This window comes from Culicoides brevitarsis, chromosome 2 (genome assembly GCF_036172545.1).
Source record: "Culicoides brevitarsis isolate CSIRO-B50_1 chromosome 2, AGI_CSIRO_Cbre_v1, whole genome shotgun sequence".
NCBI classification, from domain to species: domain Eukaryota; kingdom Metazoa; phylum Arthropoda; class Insecta; order Diptera; family Ceratopogonidae; genus Culicoides; species Culicoides brevitarsis.
Window position 1 is genome coordinate 27,996,355 of NC_087086.1, and position 24,604 is coordinate 28,020,958.

The 24,604-nt window shown below is 24.9% G+C and overlaps 1 protein-coding gene across 9 annotated transcripts in view; it reads left to right on the forward strand.

Annotated features, from left to right (window-relative positions):
* LOC134831267 (RNA binding protein fox-1 homolog 2) overlaps positions 1 to 24,125 on the forward strand; it is a 67,039-nt gene extending 42,914 nt beyond the window's left edge. For 2 of the 9 annotated variants that reach the window (XM_063844947.1, XM_063844948.1), the window contains 6 exons: positions 5,095 to 5,118; positions 13,093 to 13,342; positions 22,124 to 22,193; positions 22,887 to 22,967; positions 23,023 to 23,270; positions 23,333 to 24,121. In XM_063844947.1, the coding sequence (XP_063701017.1) occupies positions 5,095 to 5,118; positions 13,093 to 13,342; positions 22,124 to 22,193; positions 22,887 to 22,967; positions 23,023 to 23,270; positions 23,333 to 23,438 (779 nt within the window). In that variant the 3' untranslated portion in view covers positions 23,439 to 24,121. Of the gene's footprint in view, positions 1 to 5,094; positions 5,119 to 13,092; positions 13,343 to 19,290; positions 19,451 to 22,123; positions 22,194 to 22,886; positions 22,968 to 23,022; positions 23,271 to 23,332 lie in introns of all 9 variants that reach the window. The other 7 variants (XM_063844951.1, XM_063844953.1, XM_063844950.1 and 4 more) reach the window with 7 other exon arrangements.
* Positions 24,126 to 24,604: the final 479 nt, after the last annotated feature.

The window sequence follows — 24,604 nt, forward strand, 5'->3', positions numbered from 1 at the left end:
AATTAAGAGAAAAATAAAGGAATTTGTGATAAAAAATGTGAAATTGGGTCTTAAAAAGTGAATATCATCTTAAAAGATGGAATTTAATAGAAAAATAATTAAATTTATTATCAATAGGGAACTTTTTAATTGTTTAAATTGGTTTTTAATTTAGATGACTTGTAATTTTCGACACAAAAAATATTTTTGCTAATCACCAGAAATAATTATTTATTTTAATTGGACATTAAATATATTTAAAATGAAATAAATTTAAAAGAAAAAAATTTAATTTAAATAAATTTGACTTTTAATAATTAAAAAAAATTAAATTAAAAAAAAATTAATTTAAATTAATTAATTAATGAATTAATAAAATTTTAATAAATTTTTTTTAATTTTTAAAATTTAAAATTGTAATAATTTTTTTTTAATTTTTAAAATTTTAATTAATTAATTAATTCATTATTTAAATTAATTTTTTAATAAATTTAAAAATGTTAAAAAAAATTTTTAAATCAAAAAATGATCAATTTCTGCTTGAGATTTATCATTTAAACGAAATCTGATCGAATTTTACCCTTTTTTTTAAATGAAAAATGTCCAATTTCAACGTCACACATTGTTCGCTAAGCCTGAAAGACCATTCCGTAGATGAAGGATAAATTCCTTCTATTGTTATCATTCGACAACATATTGCTCACATGTCACCTTAATGGCAAATGAAAACCAAACTTTCTCCCATAATGTCCCCATTTTCCAAGCGATGATCTTCCATTCTTTGCTGCTCGCAAAAAGTCATCAATTCAACCCACACATTTTCGATAAACTGCCATTTAAAAGTCATAAACATAAAGGAATAATGCGCGTGCCTGGTGTTTTCATCCCCTATTAGTGTGCCCGACATACGACTAACTTTTGCTAACAACGACAAGAAGACACAAGCAGCAGGTGCTTCTTGTAATAAAAAATCGATTAAATTCTGGTTACTGTGATACTTTACTTTCTTTTTTTTCTCTGTGTAAATACTTTTCTTCTTTTTTTTTGTGTTACAAAAGGTCTGCTGCTAATAGTACGCGCGCCGTCAAACAATGGCCTGGAATAAATATAAGCCGGTTGGTTATTTTTATCAAAAAACTTTCGTAAAACTTTGCGCTAAACAAAGGCAATGATGATGAACAATGAGCGGTAATCAAGTAAAAGTGTGCGGTGCGGTGCGTTGCCGTTTGGGCTGTAGTGAAATTATGTTTTATTTGTTTTTCTTGCGAAAATTGTAGGAGAATTGTGGAAAAATGTGACGAGAGATGATAAAATATCTTTTTTTAAAAGAGAATTTCGATGGAAAAGTGCTCTTTTGACTGGAATTTGTCTGTCTGTATATTAAAAAAAAAAAAAAAAAAAAAAAAAAAAAAAATTAAAAAAAAAAATAAAAAAAAAATAATAAATAAAAATAAAAATATTAATTAAATTAAAAAATATTTGTTAATTATTAATTAAATTTTAATTTATTTGAAATTTAATTAATTTTTATTTAATCTTAAAAAAAAATATTTAAAATTAATTATTAAAAATTATTTTTCAATTAAATTTTATTAAATTAATGTTCTTAAAATTTTTAAAATCTTCGTCATGTTCTTATAAATTTTTAATTTATAAAAAAAAATTAAAAAAACTTGAAAAATTAATTTTTTAAAAATTATTTTCAAATAAATGTAACGGCCAGCCAACACGTGTTAAACGACTTCTTTGGATGGTCATAGTACTTAACCTTTTTAGTTACAATTATCATTGCGAAAAACAAATAATTTCTTCAGTTGTTCCATGATCGCGAACGAAACTGATGACATCAATAAAAATCAGTTTCAATAAATATTATAAATATTAATTTTGAAAAACCAAGTTTCATTTATAAAGCCATCGTCCCTTACAGAAATATTTTTAAAAAATCCATAATATTTAGAAAATAATAATTTTAATATTTCTTTAAAAAAATAAAAATATATTTTTCTCATTAAAATTATTTTTTTTTAAATTTAATAAAAAAAATAAAATTTATTTAAAAAAAAATAAATAAATTAAAATAATTTAAAAATTTTGACATACCTAAATCTTATTTTTTTTTTTTTAATTTAAATTTTATTTAATTTAAATAATTAATTTAAAAATTAATTAAAAAATTAATTTAAATTAATTTAAAAATTTTTAATTAATTTAATAATTATTTGTAAATATTAATTGAAATAAAAAATTAGCAAATTAAAAATTTTAAAATATATTTTTTTTTAACTCACCATTTAATTTTTTAAAAAATGCGCTCAAGTCAATTTAAATTAAAAAATCCTTAAAAACAAGATAGAAAATTGTTTCTTCCTTTTTTTATTTTAGTTTTTTTTTTCGGATGGCAACCATCCAACAAGGGGAAAGGGAAATAAAACCTTCCCTTATCGTCTTATCTCTCGTCATAATATTCCTTTGTACTTTTTCGTGTGTACCTACCAATGAGTGTGTGTATGTGAGTTTTTCCGCAAAAAGCAGCCGAACAAGAAAAAAACATCTTTTGTTTAATTTCCTTTTACAAAAATTTTATACGTGCGGCATAACCGAAGGCGGCATTCATTTAAAAGTAATCAAAAATTTACCTGATTGTACGAGTTCCGTGTCATTTACCACGCGAGCGACACACACAAGAAGCAGGAGAGAGAACACATGTCTTGCTTTTACCTTGCAAGTCGCTTTTTTGTGTGTTGTTTTGTTGCTCCACATTACATTCCATTACAATACTTAAACAACAATCGTTAATAATAATGAGAAACTTTGTTGTAAAATGCTCGACTTACCTCGAAAGGAGACACACTTAAACTTTTTACATTAATTTCCAAGCACTACCAAGTGAGTGAGTGAGTGACTGACACACAAAAGAACAGAAAATATGCCAGATTTATTGTCACTATTATTATTATGTTACACTCGGTGTTGTACAATGTAATAATTATTATTTTATGATAGGGTTGTCATACAATTTCCGATAATTACATAATGATAGGATTGTAATTTAATGATTATATTGATTATCCCCGCAAAATGATCGGAGAGGTGTGATGCGCTTAGGAATTCTCTTTGAAACGGCAAAAATGTCTCCATTTTCCCATACTTTGAATAATTTTCCATATCCTTTGACGTTATTTGAAACGATGAACGAAAGAAGGATGGAATGTTGCTCAAAAATCTTTGAAATTTGACACACGTTTTTGTCGACAAAGTGGAGAAACGTGTTTTTGTCACATCAAAAGAAGCGGAGAACATTCTGCACATGAAAACTTTTTGCAAGTTGTGCGATAAAGAAACTTTTTTTTTAAGGATTTTTATTGAATTTTGTGTCACATCCACATGGCAGAAAGGAGTTAAATAAATGATCAGATAATCAAGAGTTGACCACGTTTTGGGATACAGTTAGGAGATTTTAGTTTCTTTAAATATTTATGGTGGTTGTGAGACGAGCTGATGATGACTTTTGGGTGACGGTTTGTGGTGTGGAGATTATTTTTGTGGGTTTGTGGATGGAAAAAGTGGTTGGAAGGAGATTTTTCTGAAGAGAATGAAAGTCATTAAATGAAAATTTCAATAAAATTTTCAATAGGATTTTCATTATTCAGAGCTCAAACGACGTTTTTATATTTTTTTAGCTAATTTTTGTAAAAAAAATAAGACCAATTTGAATTTATTTATTTTTTTTTATTTTTCCTTAAATTAATTCATTAAGAAGCTCTTAAAATGTAATTTTTGTGCCATTTTTTAACATTATTTTTAAAAAAAGTTGATTTTAGGTCAGATATAATTGAGCTTTATGGACTTTAAATAATTTTTAAAATTTATTTTAAAATAATTAAAAATTATAAAAAATAAAATTAAAATAATAAAAATTTATAAAAATAATAAAAAAATAAAAATAAAAAAAAAAATAAAATAATAAAAATAATTTATAATTATAATAATTTATAATTTAATTTTTATTATTTATTTAAATTTTTTTTTAAATTTTCTAAATAATTTTTTAAATATTATTTAAGGTTGATAAAGAAATATTGCAATTTTTGTCCATTTATTAAATTTTTTTGTAAAAAAAATCGATTTGAAATAAAATTTTGAGTTATTTTAATTTTTTAAAATTTTTCTTAAAATCTTTTCAGATTTTCAAGTGTTTTTTCTGAAAATTTCTCGTAATTTAAAAATTAATTCAATTTACTTGAAATCTTTTTAAATGTAATTTTTAAAAATTTTCAATAAAAAATCTATTTTTAATTAGATTTTTATGGACGAATACAATTTTTTAGTATTTTATTTATTTTTTTTAATTTTTTATATAAAAAAAATAATTTTTATTTTTTTTAAATAATTTTGTCAAAAAAATCAATTAAAAATGACATTTCAAATCAAATAAAATCATTTAAATGAAATTTTCAAACCACTTCAAGCAACTTCAAATATCTCTACCAACCTTTCCACGAAACCCTAATTACACAAACCTCTTGCGGCTCGATCCAAACCCATAAACCGGCCAATTCCTTTGAACAAATCTCGAAACAACCACGCTCGAGGACTAAATTGTAATTACTCACTTGCTTTGTTATGTGATTTCATGCCTACTTTACTTGTAACAGCAGCATTGTGTTGTCCTTAACCCACACACAGCCACACACACACACACGTTTCTTATCAATAAATGTTCGCATGAATCGCTTCAATGCTTTGCCAATCGACAACAAACACGAAATTCGGTGTTCAACAGAGTGTGCCTTTGTCATTCTTATAATTCGAGTTTCTAATATTTCCAAAAAAAAATGGCAAGAACAAGAAAAAAAAACATTTATTAGGTGTTATTAGATTAGGTAGATGGATTTAATAAATATTATCGGATCATGTCGTCCGAAAGTTTAATATTTGTTGTTGCATCTTTCGTTTTTTTTAGCATGGCACGCTGATGGTAGCCATAGTTGTTTCGTAGCAACACAAAAAAATACATGAAAAAAATTAATATAATATATTATTATACTAAAGACGACAAAAAAATATGTTTATAATCTTATCTAATATTTTTCTTCTTTTTCTTCTTTGCAGTTTGTGTTCAATGGCCACCCGAAGGTAAGAATCTCCCCACATTTTTTTATTATTATCATTTTTTGTTTAAATATTTATTTAAATATATAAGATTTCTTTCATTATTATCGTTATGATTTTAACTTTTATTTTAATAATTTTCTTTGTTTTTTCATTCATAAAAAAAAAACAAAAAAAAAAACAAAAACGAAGAAAAAAAAATATTTTAAAATATTTTTATTATTACAAAATGCATTACTCTAACTTTGTTACTCTGTCTTTCTCTCTCTCTGTAATTGTGAGATGATGTTTTTACACACATTTATTTATTATTCACCGGAAAATAATGTTTAGACACAAAAAAAAAATATAAATATAAAAGAAAAACCGTTAATAAAAAAATAACAACGTTTCCCGTGTTGTTGTTGTTTATTTATAAATTTATATACTATTTATACATATATTGTAATAAATACAAAAAAGCGTAAAAAAACGGAGCAAGAACATACAAAAAAATATATATATATTATTTTGCACATGTTTGTTTGTTTGGGTGTTTTGATGTAGAGTAGTGTGAGAATGAATTTAAATTAATAAATAAAAAATAAAATAAAATGATATGGCGTTACAAGTACAAAACATATAACATTATACTATATGTATGTTGTATAAAATAAAAAGAAAACAAGATGATTATGATAATAATAATAATTTTCCGTTTTAATTCTTTTTTTGCCTGTTTCTCTTTTTCTTCTTATTTTTTTCATTACTTTCTGGTTGTTTTTTTTTTCTCGGGTGGGTGTCAGATTACTGGGGAAAAGTTTGTGTAACATAAACCAACGCATGGTCATGAAAAAGAAATTAGATAATAATCCGGAAAAATTGTCAAAAAATGTTTTTTTTTATAAAAAATAATAAAAATGAGAGATTAGTTACGTTTGAATGTTTTTTTGTTTGATATCAGATGTAGCTAAGTGACTAAGCCGATTATCGCGGACTATGAGAGGGTTTTAAGTGGATTTTAAAGTTATGTTGTTACTAGGGGGATTTATGTTTTGAATAAAATTAAAATTATTTTTTTATGTGTTTGAAAATTTTCAAGTTTAAGTAAAATTAATTAAAAAATATTTTTCTTTAATTAAAAAATTGAAAATATTTTTTGTATTTGTAAAATTTTCAAGTTTTACTAAATTATTTTTTTCTAATTTAATTTTTTTAATAATAAAAAATAATTTTTAATAATTTTTTAATTTATTATTTTTAGTTAAAAAATAAAAAATATTTTTTAAATTTTTTAATTGATTTTTAAAAATATTAAAAATTTTTTTTTTGATATAAAAAAAATATTTTATAATTTAAATTTTTTTATTTATTTTTTTTTTGATAAAAATTTCAAAAAAAAAAAAATTTTTGTTATTAATTTTTTCAAGTTAAAAAAAAAAATAATTTTTAAAATTTATTTTCAGTAAAAAAATTTAAAATATTTTATTTTATTTGAAAATTTTCAGTTTTAGTATTAAATTTTATTTTTTTAATTTATTTTAAATTAAAAAATTATTTTTATTTGTATCTGAAACTAAAAACTTTCAAATTAAAATAAATAATTTATTTTTTTTTTAATTTTTTTCAGTAAAAAAATATTTTTTTTTTTATTGAAAATTTTCAAGTTCAAGTAATAATTTTTTTTCAGTCAAATAATGTGACAATTTTTTTTTTTGACATGAACTGTCATGTATTGTTTAGCTTCATGACATTTTTTGACAATTTAATGTAAAAAAATCTGATGAAAAAAAAAAATGTAAAAAAAATTACTCGAAGAAAATTTGCTTTTTAAAACAATTTAAATTGTTAGATTAAAATTTTCCTACCTTAAAAAAATTTTTTTATGAATAAAAAATAAATATCTTCAAACATCATAAAAATTTTGCCCCATTTCCTTACATTTTTTTATGGAGTTAAAATATTAGCAAATTACCTTCTTTTATCAGTAAATTCAGCAAGAAAAAATCCCATTTCACACAAAATGTCAACAAACTTTCCAATTGGCTGCATGGCGACAAGAAGAAAAAAAAATCGTTCCATTTAACTTTCACAGGGAGGGAAACCTTTCACAGTCACTTTCTAATCAAAACATCTCATCTCTCGCTTGTTCTCGTGCGGCTTCTCAAACAAATTTTAATTATAAAAAAAGCAGTAGCAAAAACAGCGAAAAACCATTACCGCCATGCACAAACGTGCCCCATCACTGATGAAGAAAAAACATCCAGAAAATGGAAAAAATATTATTATTATTTTTTTTTTCGTTAAATATAATTTGAAGAGCACAAAAACATGTGTTGGATGTTTCTGTTCATGTTCTTCGTCCCTTGAATCATTTTTCTCGTGACTTATTTTTTTTTCTTATTTATTTATTTTTTTTCTTTTGCAACAACAACAACAGTTCATATATAATATTGTCCGAAGTAACCCGCCCTTGTTTGCACTCCCAGTATTTATTTTTTTACGTTTTTCTCTCTCTTTCTCATGATTTCCAATATCTTGTTTTCATTTTTTTTTTGTACCTTTTAATCATAATAAATAAACAAAAAGAAAAAAGTTAATAGCTGCTTTCTTTCTAAACTCTCATCCATTATTTTTACATTGTTTTTACAAAATAAATACAAATATTTGCATGTTGATGATGATGATATGCTACACTCGAACAAAATTTAAACAAAAAAAAAATCGTAAAGCCATAGATTGGAAAATTTTGTAAAATATATATTTATTCGAAAATGTTTGATGAAGAATTATTTAAAAAAAAAAGTTGAAAACTTTTGTGTAAACATATTTTTGTGTTGCCTCTTCTAAATATAATAATAATTGAATGTATATTGAATTGATGAGTTTTTATGTAAAAATTTTCTCTCTCCTTCCTTTGAATATAATTTTTACTTTTTGAATTTAAATAATATTATTAATAAATGATCTGTAGTTGAACATTAACATGAAAAATTTTTCGGGAAATTGCCTGCGGTTGATTTGAACTTTTTTATTATTATAATTTTTGTTGGTTGCACGCTCAAAAAAATTTGCCTCATAAAAAGCTTTTGTATTTTAGTTTTAGCTCTTTTTTAAGCGATACTATAGCAACGATGATGTTCTCGTCGACCCCAAAATCAAACGATTTTAATTATACCGAAAAACCCAAATAGTTGCTAATTTATTCCTAATTTATTATTCGCTATCAACGTGAAAAGCGCGCGCGGTGCTAATAATATTCTGATAATGACATCCACCATGCGCAGATGAAATTTAAATGAGGTTACAAGCACCGCCAACGTACCAACGTGTCGTCGTCGTCATCGTCATCCTCGTCGATGAAATTTTATATTTTAATGATATTCCTTTTCACCTGGAATGAGTCTCATATATTCTCTCCTGTTCCGCTTTTTTTTGTGTGTGCCTGTCAGAATTTGCAATATATGATGAAACGTGGATTCGAGAGGATTTTACATTATCATATCATGATCCTGTTTTCCAACTTTTTCGTTCTTTTTGGGAGTTGTATTTAATTAAATTATGAAAAAAGGGAAATTCTGTTGAACATTTTTTTCTGAGGAAATTGAGAAAGTTTTAAGGATCTGTCTGGTACATGCCAGAATTTGGGGAGTCAGATGTCGAAAGTTTAATTTTTTTAAGGTATCTTATAATATTTTAATTTATCCAAAGGCGATAAAATTGTTATCTTCATACCTCTTTTTATCATTTATCTCGAATTCGTCTGAAATGTAAAATTTTGTTTAATTTTCTGAATCCTTGACTTTGAGGAAGGTTACTTGTCTTGATAAGTAAAATAAAAATTAATAAAAAAAATACTGAATATTTTTTTTAAATTAATTTTTAGGCATTTTTCCAGAATAAATATTTTTAATATCAATTTTATCAAATAAATATAATTTAATTTAAATTCAACTTCTTTATTTTTTTATGAAAAAAAATTATTAATAAAATTATTTTTTTGATATTTTCAGTAGAAAAAAATATTTTAAGTAGATAAACGTAAATTTATTAAATTAAAAATTTTCTGATTTTTTTTGAATTAAAATTAATTTAATAAATTTACGTTCATCTTTATAAAATATTTTTTTAATATCATAAAAAAATTTTAATTGTTTTTTTTTTAATAAAAAATTTAAATAAATAAAATTAAATTTAATTTAAATTTTTTTAAAAAATTAAATTTAAATTAAATAAAATTAATATTAAAAAATTTTATTCTGGTTTGAAAAAATCTTAAAAAAATAGTTAAAATTAAATTAAATTTAAAATTATTTAAAAAAAATTTTTGAATTTAAATAAAATTAAATTTGATAAAATTGATATTAAAAATATTTATTCTGGAAAAATGCCTAAAATTATTTTATTAAAAAAAATTATTTAAAATTAAATTAAATTTAAAATAAAATAAAATTTAAAATTAAATTAAATTTTAAACTTGAAATTAATTTAAATATTGAGCTTTTATCTCCAAAAATCATTCGATGGAGTCGCCTGGTTAATTTTTCATACCCACATTTATTACCTTAAAAAATTAATTTTGATCATATTTTCTTGTCCTCTTTTTCAATATTGTCAATTTTTCAGCTGCTGATAGGGATTCGATGTAATTTTTAACATTGTTTACAGACAATTTTTTATTATTTCCCATCGACTTTTACGTGATTTACGTTTCATTCTAAAAAAATATTGATCTTCTAATCTAAAGTCTTACTGAAAAAGCGATTTTATCGGTTCGTGATTTTACACAAAAACCTTCGAAAAATGCTTTTGACAATTTTTACTGTCCTTGCCTGGTCCCTAATTGAAAAACATGGCTTAAAGGCTTTATGATCTTACCGCAAATAATGAAAAAAATCCTTTTTTTCTGCTCACACTTCTGTTTCGCACACATTGCCTTTTCGCGAGTCATTCGCATAATCCACTCATTTAACTCGGGAGTTTTTTTTTCGCCATTTCATTAAATCCACCCACTTGTCCAACGCGATTTTTTTTTGTATTATGCTCCATCTCTCTGTTTCTCTTGTTTTTCAATATAAACTGCTAAATAAACATGTTAGATTGTTTTTTGTGCCATTCATCGTGTGCAGAGTAATAGCGCAACAATTGTGATTTTCATCATAAAATTTATCCAAACAATTATTTTTGTTGTAAATTTCCAATTTTTTTTCGAGTGTATTTGATTGCGCTGAACTCGATTTGTTGTTGGTTTAAGGTGAATACACGAAATAACATAAAATGGGCGAAATCCCTTACAAATGACAACGACAACGCGGATTTGATTTGAAAAATGTTGTTGTTGTTGCTGGCATATGATAAATTGGTTCATTCGATTTGCGCGCGCGAGTTTTGCAAAGTTTGTGTCTTCTAGCGGGGTTGTTAGGGTTGACAATTTCCCACTTTTGTAATAATTTTTATCGTTATCCATGTATGTGGGTTTATCTCGCTGATCCTGTGCCATTTCACCCAGTGGCGAGAAAAAATATTTTTTTAAGGTTTTGAAATTTTATTCATTTTTTTTTATTTTTCGAATTTTTAAAATTTTTAATAATTAAAAAAAAATAAAATAAAAATAAAATTTAAAAAAAAAAAAAAAAAAATAAAAAATTTAAATAAAATAAATTTTAATTTAAAATATTTTTTATTTTCTCAAAAAAATTGAAAATTCGGGAAATTATTTTTTATGATTTTTATTTATTTTTTAAAAATAATAAAAAAATTCAATTAATGAATAAATTTTTAATTTAAAAAAATAATTAAAAAAAATATAAAAAAAAAAAAAAAAATAAATATTTTGAAATTAATTTTTGGAAAGCTTTTATTTTTAAAAATTAAAAGCCTTAAAAAATTTCCCTATCCTTTCACTGGGCAAACGAGAACGAGGATGACGACGACACGACACCGCTTTGGCCACTTTTGCATTTTTTTTCAACTCAAATATATTTTTCATTTTTTTGTGTGTGTTAAGCAAAAAAGTTGCTAGCAGCTACATATATTGTAGTACATTATCATCTGCATATATGTACAAGCCTGTCATGATATTTTTTTTTGTTTTTTTTCCTCTGTTGCATATTACCTATAAATGTGTGTGTGTCGGCAGCGCTGAACGAATAATTTTACTTGTAAATTTTTATATCTCATTGTAGAGTGAGTGAGTGAGTCGTGTGTTGTCTGTTCGAGCCTGTAATAAAATAAAATGTCGACGATAACGGAAAATACATGTGTTTTTATGTAGATTTCTTTTTTTTTAGTGTAGGTTTTTTTATAATAATGTGTCAAAAAAAATAAGGAAAAAAATTGGGAGGCATGACCCAATCTACTTTTGTTGAATTGTGAAATTTCTATTCTTTTTTTTTATTTTAACTGTGTTTGAAAATTTATTTGGCGAAAAAACGTTCTTATTTGTTTTACTGCCCTTTTTATGAGAATGCAGGCTAATAATAACAATAATAATGTTGTTACTTGAAAATGTTTCCTTTTATGGATACTTGGAAGGAAGGGATCGAACAAGGATTTTTTTTTGACATGTGAACAAGTTATTTTCAAATGTATTTGAGAATTTTAACGAAAATTGATGATTTTTTAAGATTGTTATAAGATTTATTGAATTAAGATCATATTTCATTCAATTAAATGTCTAAATTGACAGATGTCAATCATATAAAAATTATCATTGTTGACGTTTTTGATTTACTGTACGAATATTTTTTTCACAAAAATCAGAAGATAGATATTTTTTTTTTCAAATTTCATTAAAATTCAGTTATGATAACAAAAAATTGAAGATTTTTTTTAAATAAACGTCAATTAGTTGACAGTTGTCAATATCATATTTTTTAAACTTTTGACGTCTCTGTCAAAAAATTAAAAAAAAATTATTTGAGTTGTCAGAGTTTTTTTTTATCAGAATGAATAAATAATAAAATAAATTAAAATAATAAGAAAAAAAATTAAATATAGAGAAATTTTTAACTAATTTTGATCAAACGTCAATTTTGACAGCTGTCAATCACATTTTCAAATTTACTTTTTTGATATAATTTAAATTTTTTGGTCATAAGTTCTGTAAATATAATTTAAAAAAAGTCGTAAAAATCCCGCTAAAATAAAAATTAATGCCAAATTTTTCAACAAACGTGAATTAAGTGACAGCTGTCATTGTTTAGTGTTTATTTTTTTGTCAAAAAAAAATTAATGATCTTTGATTAATTGATATTTAAATTTAAAATGTCAAAATATTTTTAAGAATCGAATAAAATTGGAAAAAGCGATCAATTTCTTTGAAATGTCAAATTTGACAGCTGTCAAAACTTTTAACCAATTAATTGTTTTCAATAATTTTCAAATAATTTTACGAAAAACTTCATAGTTGCTAACTGAGAATTAATTTTTTAACCTTTGTGATTTTTTGTCTCACGAAAAAAATAAAAAAAAAAATTAAAGTTGACACTTAGCTGTCAATTTTGACATTTATCCAAAATTTACTTTCTCTTTAAATATATTTACTATCTTTTAATATATTTTTTTTATTTTATTAAATTTAAAGGATTTACAATGAAAATTCAATTTTTTACACCTAAAAAAATGTTAAATCTCATTATTTTTTTCCAAAAATGTCAAAAAATTCCCGCTTGTTCAATCCCTTTCTTCAGCTCGTGTCAAAAAAAAAGTCGCATGAGAATGCCCAACGAAGCACGACGGTTCAAAGTAACGTTTTTTAAAAAAGGGTAACAAAGGTCAATAAGTGTGTGTTTGTGTGAAAAACCGCTACTCCAGTACATGTCTAAACTGAACGATATAAAAAAAAAATTGAAAAACACGCAAAGTGTGGAAGGAAACTTCGTCTCTACTCTTTTTTCTCTCTCCCTCTTATCACATTATTTTCACAACAAAAAATATTAACAACAGACAAAAACCGCCATAAATCAAGTTTATTATTATTATATGCAAAAAAAAAATTGTTATTCTATCGCACATCAGGATATCGTTTACCACTTACCACATGGCCCACGACAGCATGGCTAGCTGGCAATACAGTTGGTAGTAATGCGACAGGTACAACTGTTGGATATAATCCAATTGCTGCTAATGCTGCGGCGGCTGCTGCCGCTGCCCAACTAGTGCCTTCGTCACAGTGCAATTCTGTGTCACAATTAGCGACAAATTCGACCACAACATCATATCTTTTGGCGCAACGAGCTGCCAATGCAGCTGCCGTTCAAAGACGAAGGTATTTCTTCTCTAATTCTTCTTCTTCAAAACTAACGGAAAAAAATTTTTAAAAAATTAATTAATGAAGTAATAATAATAATTTGCTTGTCCGCTTCTTAAAAAAAAATTAAAAAAAACTTAACACATCACACGATCACCACAAAAATTACCACAACGACAAATCGCTCTTGACATAGATTTGTTTCTAACTTTTTCTTTTTGTGTTCGTTTCGTTATTTATTTGGAATGAAATTTTTATTTTGTTTCCTTCTTCCTTGATTTTCGGTGTAAATACCAAAAAAAAAAAAACTAATATGCATGTCGCCGAATGTGAATGTCCTTAATCATTATAAGAAGCCTGTTGCTAATAATATCAGACAAAAGCAAAAAAAAAATCATAATAATAATTGAACCGGAGCATGTTTCACTAATAATGTAATAATAAACGTTTATGTGTCAAATATTGAGTTAACCGTGCCGAGGAATGCGACGACGGAGGTATTTAGTGTAAATGAAGGAACCCCCAGTCATTTATTATTACAACACTAAACAAAACAAGCCGACATGAGCAACCATTAACCAATGAGAGTGTAATTTAACGATTATGGCAGGAAAGGAAAAAAAGGCAAAAAAATACCATATTGCTACTTATCAAGTGTTTGTTATCGCCTCGGTTCGAGTCATGAATGGATGTCGCGCACGAGAAAATGTTTTCTTTGTACTTCCGACAATTTTTTTTCTTTTTTGGGGTTATTTGTTTGTTTGCAGCGGCGGCGCTGCTTGAGGTGAACGCCACCGAGACCTAATGAGAAATTAAGTGTTTCAATACGGAACGGAGCTCATTATGTCGTTAAAGGTGATTTTACGGTCAGGTTTTATTCAATTAACCGATTGTGAGTGGTCGTGATCTTGATCGGAAAATCAATCAAAGAAATGCGTGGGGAGCACTTGTGATGATGATGAAATTTAGTAAATTTATGAATGGCAGTGGCAGGAAATGAGGAGAAATTAGGTTTTATGTGCTAGATTTTCCGGTTTGATAATGGGTTTATTGATGTTTGAGAAAAAAAAATTGTTGGGGGAATGGGAATTTATTAGTTCTGTTCCAGAAATTTTAAAAAAAATCTTTAAAAAATTGATAAATGAAGAAAAATATAAAAAAAATTAGAAGAAATAAAAAATTAAATTATAAAAAATAAATTATAATTTAAAAGATCTCAAAAAAATAAAATTTTGAATTTTTGCTAAAATTATATAAAAATCCTTAAACTTTTTATTAAATAATTTTTTTTAAAAATCTTTGAAAGATTGAAAATTTCTACAATATTTTTTTTATTTTATTTTTTTTCAATATAAATTTTTAAATGGAACTGAATTAAATTAAATGATTTTTTTTATAAATTCTATAAAAAAATAATAATTTATTTTCTTTTAAAAAATTAAATTAAAGCAAAAATCTTCAGTTAAGGTAACTAAAATAAATATTTTTTTATATTTTAATTTTTTATAAATAAAAAAATAATGAAAAATTAAAAAAATTTTAAGATGTTTGAATTTTTACTAAAATTATAAAAAAAAATTTAAACTTTTTTATTAAAAATTAAAAAAAAAAATATTTTACCTACTAAATATTTATTTTTTTAATTGCCTTAACTCAGAATCTTTACATAATTTTTTTCTTTTTTATTAAGGAAAAAAATAAAATAAAAACAAAATTTAAATATTTAATAAATGTTTTATTTTTGAAATAAAAATCTTCACAAGATGGAAAATTTCTAAAAAAAATTTTAAATAGATTTTTTTCTAAATTTTAAATTTTTATATTAAAAATAAGAAATTTCTTTATTAATTCTATTTAAAAAATTATTTGAATTTTATTTTATTTTTTTTTCTTAATGAAAACGAATAAAATTATGCAAAGATTCTCAGTTAAGACAATTAGAGAATAAATATTAAATAAAATATATTTTTTAAATTTTTTAATAAAAAAGTTTAAATTTTTAAAATGTTTTAAAATAAAAAAGAAAAAAATGATTTTTTATAAAAAAAAATAAAAATTTTTGATCAAAAAAAAAAAATTAATTAAATTAAACAAAAAGAAAAAGAAGACAAAATTTAAAAAAAAATCTCTGCAATCACCTTAACTTTTTTTTTTATCAACAATTAATTAAAATAATGCGCAATTTTCCATCAAAAAAAAAAAACGCGACCTTCCAAACCCTTATCAACCCCGATCTTTTCTCTAAAGACCAAAAAAAAATTTCCTGCGAAGAAAAATGTCACACCTAATAATTTTTTTTTCCGAGCCAACGCTTGACACGTAAAACATGTAAAAATGTTCGTCGTCTGTTGCTTCATCGTCTTCTTGTCCTTTATTACTCGACTTTCTCGTGTGCTGTGCATTAGCAAGAGAGCAAAAAAAAATATTTACAGCGTTCGTGCTCAACAGCTGTCCTGTTGCTTTTTGCTCGTAATAAGCCATTTATTTACTTTGTGTTCTCGTTAGTGCGGCAATTTTTTTTCGGCGGTTTCTCTATCTACAGGTGGGAAGAAACCATCCTTTTCTGCACTCAATTTCGACTAAACCAACACGGCGCGCACGAAAAAAGGGTAAATCTTGATAAAAATATCCAATTTTTGTGCTTTGGATGATGTCAGTTTACTTGTCGCGCTGTCTATCTATTTTTCGCGCCGTACGGATTTTCTCCTGTTATTTAAATCGTGGCTCGCGTAGTGTTACCTTCTCACACTTGTCATAACAAACGAACAGCAGTAACGTGTCAGACCTTGTGTCAGTCGATGTATCGCGCGCGGCGCTTTTTAAATTGCAACACAACCAACATGCAATTTGCAATTGTGTTCAAACAATGGGAATCTCGCTCATAGTTTTGCAAAATACAAATGGTATCACACCACGATGAAGCGACGACGACAAAAGGACGTGAAACAATGTAATACAATGTCGCTCTATTTATTAGAAAAATATCAAATTGTGTGACGACTTTTTTTTTTGTTTATTTACGTTGTCGCGACATTACACCTTAAATTTTTCGGAAAAAATTGGGGCATCAATATTTGTTTTCATCCCAAATATTGTAAAAAAAAAATTTAAAAAAGTTGTCGTTCAGAGAAGAACTCATGATGGTACCGCATTTCAAATTTTTCACCATTAGATCGTTTTAACCACGTGGTTTCATGTATTATTTTGATCACGTGACCTGAGAAAATTTCAAACAAAACATCAAACCAATAATTTTTTTAACCACGTGACCTGAAAGGTTTGTAATTCACGTGACCTGAGAAATCTTCAAACCACATTTTCTGAGAAATCTTGAAAAGACTCAAACCACGTGACTTAAAAGTTTTTCAAACCACGTGACCTGAGAATTTTTCAAAATACCTGACTTGAAATTTTTTCAAACAATTAATTTTAAAAACCACGTGACTTGAGAAATTTTCAAACCCGATGACTTTAGAAATCTTGAAACCACGTGACTTGAGAAATCTTTAAACCACGTGACTTAAAAAAAATTTTAAACCACGTGACCTGAAAATTTCTTAAACCACGTGACTTAAAAGTTTTTCAAACCACGTGACCTGAAATTTTCTTAAACTGAGTGACCTTAGAATTATTCGAATGATTCAAACCACGTGACTTAAGAAAATTTCAAACCCGATACCTTGAGAAATTTTAAACCACGTGACCTAAGGACTTCTTAAACCACGTGACCTTAGAACTTCTTAAACCACGTGACCTTAGAATTATTCATATGAATCAAACCACGTGATTTGAGAAATTTTCAAATTCGATGACTTCAGAAATCTTTAAGTCACGTGACTTGAGATATCTTTAAACCACGTGACTTAAAAGTTTATCAACCCACATGACCTGAAAATTTCTTAAACCACGTGATTTTAGAAATTTTTAAGCCCGATGACTTGAAATATTATTAAACCACGTGACCTGAGAAATTTTTTATTGATCTGAACCACGTGACCTAAAAAAATTCAATACCACATTTTCTCTTCGAAACGCGGTAAAAAAATATGAAATACTAGACTCGAATTGCGAAAAATGAGAATGACTGGAATGGAATCCAATCGTTTTTCACTGAAAAAAAAAATTAAATAAAATTGATATATTATTATTGCTGTAAATCATCTGCCATTCCGCCTCCAACAGTAAATTGGTTTTGCTGCTCTTTCTGTTGTTGGCATGCGAACGACGACGTTTCTGTGTGAAAATATAGATTTTCATATCGCACATTTCAAATGTGTTCCTGTGAGTTTGAATGTGAGCCGCATATGACAGCTATTGGAAACTCGCAAAGTACAAAAAAGGGAAAGCAAAGCTTTTTACATGATATGCCACTCAAAATTGTTATTGTAAAACCACATATTTATGATTATTTTTTTTTTGTTTATTTATTTCTGCAAATGTGTTCTATGATAGCGGATAACGTTGTGGTGGAATTTATGGGAAAATGTTTGATTCAGACTTTGATTAGAATGGTGTGGCGGAGGTATTGAACGTTATTTAGTGTCTAAGAGAAATGCCGGAAAATGACGGTTGCCAGGAGATAAGAAAAAAATCTTCGTTTTAGAGGAAATTTATTTGAGGTTACGGGAAAAGGTATAAAAATATCAATAAATAAGTGCTTAAAAAAATAGAGAAAAATATAAAAAAAATAAAAACAAATAATTTTTTAAAATAATTTTTCTCTGACATTCTTAAATTTCTTAATTTTTTTTTTGTAATAAAAATTTATTTTAAGATTTAAAAAAATATTAAAATAAATATTTAAAACATAAATAAATAAAAAAATAAAATAAAATAAAATAAAATAAATAAGAAAATTTTTAATTTTTTTTAAATATTGATTTTTAAGTAAAAATTTCATCAAAATTCATTTTTAAATAATTCTTCTGCTGAAAATCTATTGGAAAATTATTTTAAAAAAAATTAAATAATTAATAGCAAAAATATTTCTTTTTATTTAATTATTATTTTTCAATCAAAAATTTTTTTTAATATTAACGAACGAATAACGAACAAAAGTTTTTAATCAAAAATAAAAAAAAAATAATTTTTAAAATTTAATTTTATTTTAGCCTTTATAAAATTGGCTACTTTTATTTTTTTTCAAATAATGCTTATTGAACAAAATAATATCTCATTTCAAAAATTTCTCAATAAATACCTCATTCCAAAACCCTCAATTGATTGAAGAAGACATTTTCTGGCAACCCTCATCCCGACACAACATTTTATTTTTAATATTCATGTGAGCGAGAGATGACACAATAAGCCTTTGATCCTTAATATAAATAGAAAACTTGATAGATGGAAGAATTGATTGTTTTTTTACGGATCATGTGCGGATCCATATCGAGTGGTTGTGAGTTAATATTATTCGATATGATGCGAAAAAAGTACCTTAATAATAAATATTTAATACAAAGTTAACATCTTTTGTTAAAACATACATTTTCTTAAACATATATTTTAATAATAAAACTAATTAGATGCGCTTATAAGTTTTTGCTCGTATGTATAATATAATAATAAACATAATATAAAAAATTATATGCCATGGATGTGGGCTCGTAATGTAAAATTTTGTAAAACTAGACTTCCCCTTTAGTGATCGCTCTCCAAAAATAAAAGTTTATAATTTTGTGTTTAACTTTTCCTTTATAAATTTCCTTTTTTTTGCATTTCTGTATGTTTTATGCTTTTAATGATTGAACTTTTAAGTTTTTTTTTATTTGAAATTAATGAAAGAAATTTAATTTTAAGGATTGAAATTATTTATAAATATTTATACATATATTATATATATATTATATACAAAAAAACTAACCGCATGCCGTTTTATCCTTTCACTCATTCATGCACGTGAATTTTTGACTGTAATCGTATAAAAAAAAAACTATGTATAAAAATACAAATAAAAAAATAATCAGCTGCCGCTGCAACACTCCGTGGAAACACCTCGATCTTGCAAAATTTACAAAGAGCTGGGAGAACTGCACGTCCCGCGTTCCCAGCTAACGCGTTTGCTCGCTTGCCCGCACCTTTGGCGGCAGCGGCAAACGCTGCAAATGCATTGCATGGATACACACCGTAAGTAAATGTATTTTTGTTGTTTTTTTGTTACATTTTCTTTTTATTTTTTTTTCTCTTGTTCTTCCTTACTATATTACAACTATTTTTTCTTTTAAAATTACTTTTTTTGTTTGTTGTTATTTTTAGCAAGGAAAGTCACTTAACGAGAAGAGTTTTCACGTTTTGCAGTTATTTTGTTTTTTAATTTAATTAAATTATTAAAATGAGATTAAAAAGTTAAGTGACTTTCCTGTTTTATACTTTTTGAATGAATTTTACACGATTTGACATGCACAATGGGTTGTTTGATCGTTTAATGAGGTTTTAGGGTAAACTAAAATTTTTCAGATTTTCAATTTATTTTTTTTTTAGGTTTAGAGAAATTTACAGACTTTGAATATTTTTTTGGGCTGAAAAAACATTCGACTTGAACTTTAACGACTTAAAAAAATTAATCTTAAACTTTAGAAAAAAATTTTTTAAAATTTTAAATTTAAATTTTTTTATAAGTCAAATTTTTTGACTTTTTAATCGTATTTTTTAAAATTAATTAATTAATTTTTATTATTAATTTAATTTTATTTTTTTTAAACTTAAAGTTAAATTTAAGTCATTTTTAAATTATTAAGAATGAGTTATTTTAAAATTTAATAAATTTTTGACTTTTCGATAAAATTTAAAAAAAAATATATAAAAAAAAATAATTAAATTTTATTAAATAAAATAAAAATTAAATAAAAAAAATAAATAATAATAAATAATTTAATTAAATAAAAGTTAAAAAAAAAATAAATAAAAAATAAAATAAATTTTTAATTAATTTGAATTAAGCTGAACTTAAGTAATTTTTTCTAAAATCTAAGTCTTAAGTCAAATTTTTTAACTTAATTCATTTTTAATTTTTATTTCATTTTTTTTTATTAAAATCTTAATTCAAGTTTTTTTTTTCGAAATTTTTTAGGAAAAAAAATTAAATTAAATTCATTCTAAACTTTTTGACGGACTTAAAGTTACAGATTTTTATAAAAAAAGTTCTTAATTTAATGAAAAAAAAAAAAAATCGACAGATTGTCTTATTTCTCAAATACAGTCACAAACCAATCCATTAAATTAACGAACAGCAAAAATAAATCGAATTCCATCAAATATTAACTCGTCAGCAGCACCGAAGAAATGAACAAGAAATATCTCAAAACTCACTTTTTCTCTTTTTCTCGTCGATACCGAAAAATCCTCTTGACTTAATTGCCAATCAATGTACATTATTATCATTTCTCTTCATTTTTCTCCCCGTTCTCCTTATAATTTAATGCCTTTTCAATATATTTATTGCCAGCTAGGTACTCGACTTGACTTGCAACATCATCGTATTAACGTCACACACGATCGACCGACTTTTGCTCTAGCCTAGCGACTTACAACACCATCAAACTCAATTTCCTAATTCTCCTTCGTTAGGAATTATTATTATTATTAGTTGCTCTCGTCGTCGTCGAGCATCGTGCCATCATTTCTTGTGCACACAAAACATTTATGGACTTCATAAATAATCCATTTATTTCCCGTCTCTCCATTTTTTTTTGTTTTTTTTTCGTTTCTGCGCTCAAAACTATCTTTTTAATACTTTTTCCTCCACTTTTCTCGCTTTTCTAAAGGCTTTTGTATGTTTTTCCTTCTTAATTTTTCCACGTCATTGTTCTTTTTCTTTCGTGCCTGATGTGATAACTTTTTGCATTAAATACATTCATACCGCTCTTAACTTTTAGAGATATTATGATGATAAACCTCGTCGTCAACGACTGTAAACTTTTTATATTTTTTTGAAGAAGCTTGCGATGCCATTAAGTAACACACCTGATCCCCATTTTATTTTTGTTTTGTTTGCTTTTTGGATATAAATGATGCTTTTTGGAAAGACAAATGACTAGATTTTTTGGCCATAACTTAATTAATGATTGTAATTTTTCTTGTATTGACCCTTCTTCTGCTCTACTTCGTTCTTTCATTGTTTTCTTGTTCTGTTATTTGTCTGGAATCTTGTACAAAATGTTTTTTTTTCTGTTTCTAATCAATTGAATTTATTCTAAATAATTTAGGTTTAGATGGATTTATGGAGTTTTGTAAATAAAAAAAATAATAAAAAAACTAACAAGAAAAAAATTCGCATGCAAATCGAATGAAAAAGCTCTTGATAAAAATTTTTATTTCTTAAAAAAAAGTGTTAACTCGAGAAATTGTGTTAAGCAAGCAAAAGTTTTAATTTGTTATAATTTTTTTTGACTTGACTTGAAACATGAATAAAATAGAATAAAAACTAGAATAGACTAAAAAATTAAAGCTAGGCGTCTCCATTGCTTATGAAAAAATTTTAAAATAAAAAAATTTCCTCCCTGTGGATGTTGCATGTCTTATCACATTATTCGTTTGTTTGGTTTAATTTTTAGTTTTGATTTTTTTCGTGATATTTTCATAATACAAACAAATAAAAAATTATAATGGAAACTAAAACAAACAACGAAACAACATTAAATAAAAAAAATAAGAAACAAAAAAAAAAAAACAAACAAGAAGCAGCGAATTATTATTATTATAAAAAAAATATAAATCTTGAATGTCGAATCAGATTATTTTTTAACGAAATTTTTGTGGAGACATGAAACTTATGATTTTTTTGTTTATTTTTCCCGACAGTGTCTATTATGATCCGTTCTTGGCTGCAGCTGCGGCTTCTGATCCAATGAGACTACAAGTGAGTATTTTAGTAGGTCAAAGTGTTTTTTTTTAATTATTATTTTTAATTAATTAGAAAATAAAATTTTTAAATAAATTAAATTAATTTTTTTTTAAATTAAATTGATTTAAATTTTAATTTTTTTAAATTAAACTGAATTAAATTTAAAAATTATTTTAAATTAAATGGAATTAAATTTTAAAATTATTCTTAATTAAATGGAATTAAATTTAAAAATTATTCTTAATTAAATGGAATTAAATTTTAAAATTATTCTTAATTAAATGGAATTAAATTTTAAAATTATTTTAAATTAAATGGAATTAAATTTTAAAATTATTCTTAATTAAATGGAATTAAATTTTAAAATTATTTCAATATAAATTTAAATTTAATTTCAATTTAAAATTAAATTGAATTAAATTTTAAAATTATTTTAAATCGAATTGAATTAAATTTAAAAATTATTCTAAAATAAATGCAATTAAATTTTAAAATTATTTTAAATTAAATGCAATAAATTTAATTAAATTTTAAAATTATTTAAAATTAAATTGAATTAAATTTTAAAATTATTTTAAATTGAACTGAATTATATTAAAAAATTATTTTAAAATAAATGGAATTAAATTTAAAAATTATTTTAAAATAAATGGAATCAAATTTAAAAATTAAATTTAAAAAAAAAAATTATTAATTATTTTTTTTTCTTTAAAAATTCAGGCTGCTGCTTTAGCTGCGAAACCAGTACAGGATGCTAACGCCTCTGTGAGTCAAGCAAGTGCTCAACCGAGTTTGTACAACGTAAGAAATTTTTCCCTTGAAAAAAATCCCTTTTAAATTAAATTTCCTTCCCCAGTTACAACAATCGGTCGCTGGCAATCCCCTGTTGAAGACACCGTTGCAAAACGCGCAAGCGGCTCAAGCCCAAGCTCAGGCCCAGGCGCAAGCACAAGCCCTCCAATCGGCACAAGCGCAAGCCCTACAAGTTGCCACAAATCAAGGTCTCTTGTCGGCGCACCAGCAACAAGGACAATACTCGGCAGCGGCATTAGCGGGACGAACTGCTGCTGTCGCCGGCATGCCCGGATTGGCGCTTCCACAAGGGTTTGTTTATTTTAAAATTTAATAAAAAAAAAATATTTTTTAATTTTTTTTTATATTTTTAGATTCGGTCGCGAATACGCGGATCCCTATTTGGGACAAAGCATTGGCCCCGTGCCTACCTACGGAGCCGCCATGTATCGTGGATTCAACCGATTTGCTCCCTACTAAAAAAAAAGAAACAGAAAACAGAGTTAAAACATGACAAAAAAAGAACGTTTCTCTCTCCATCATACTCAACAAACTTTAATTTTTGGTCTTCGAATAATTTTCTCTATTATAAGTTTAAGAATTTAATTTTAAGTTAGTAATGTAAAATGTAACGTAAACGCAGAAAGGAAACCACGTGCGCGCAAAAACTCGTTAGTTAGCTATTTAAGTGAAAAAGTTGGATTTATTTTATATATTAAACAACTTCAGTTACGAAATTAAGGATAAGAAAACGTTACAAAGAGAAACTAGTTGGTTAGGTTTTAAAAAAACAACAAATCAGAAGAAAATAACTCACACACTCACAAAATGAGACAAATTGCCAAAGTTTATGTAGGAATATAATTATTAATTATAAAGAATATTATAGTTTGTAAGTCATCTCTCTTAGTATATTTCCTTCAATCTCATCATATAGAATTTCCTCAAAAACTTTTTTTTTGTTGTTAAATTTGTATTAAACAGAAAAATATGTGTAACGTTCTCCTTTTAAAGATTTTTTTTTGTTAACAGGCAGCTATTATTACACAGAAAAAATGAATCTCATTTAAAATGTACAAGAAAATTATAAATTGATGAAATATCCATGAAATTTATTTAAGATTTAGTAAACAAATAATAATATAAATACAGTAAAAATTGCTCAAGCAGTCGCTTTTTTCTAAAGTTTTTTCTGTTTGCGCTGCTTCAAAACTTTTTTCCAAAGCTCTTAATTGGTATTAAAATATTTATCGCTATTTTTGTCAATATTTAAAAAACTTTTTATACGCGCAATAAATCTTTAGTAATCGTATTATAAAGTAAATAAAGATACGAAAAAAAATAAATAACCAAAACAAAATGTTAACAATTTTAATGGATAGTAGTTGAAAGTTTCTTATATTAATTATATATATATGATGATGAAAAAAAAAGTATAAAAGTGAAAATGGATCTGTCTATTATTTTCTATATAAACTCTACTATTAATACTAACTTCTGTAGTGCGAACGGAACAGAGAAATAAATATATTTGACGTCAAATGTGAGGAAAAAAAATTTTTGAACGAAGTTTAGTAAAATTATTATTAATTTTGACATTGATTTATAGAATTGTTAATAAATTTAGTGATTCTGTTTAAAAAAAT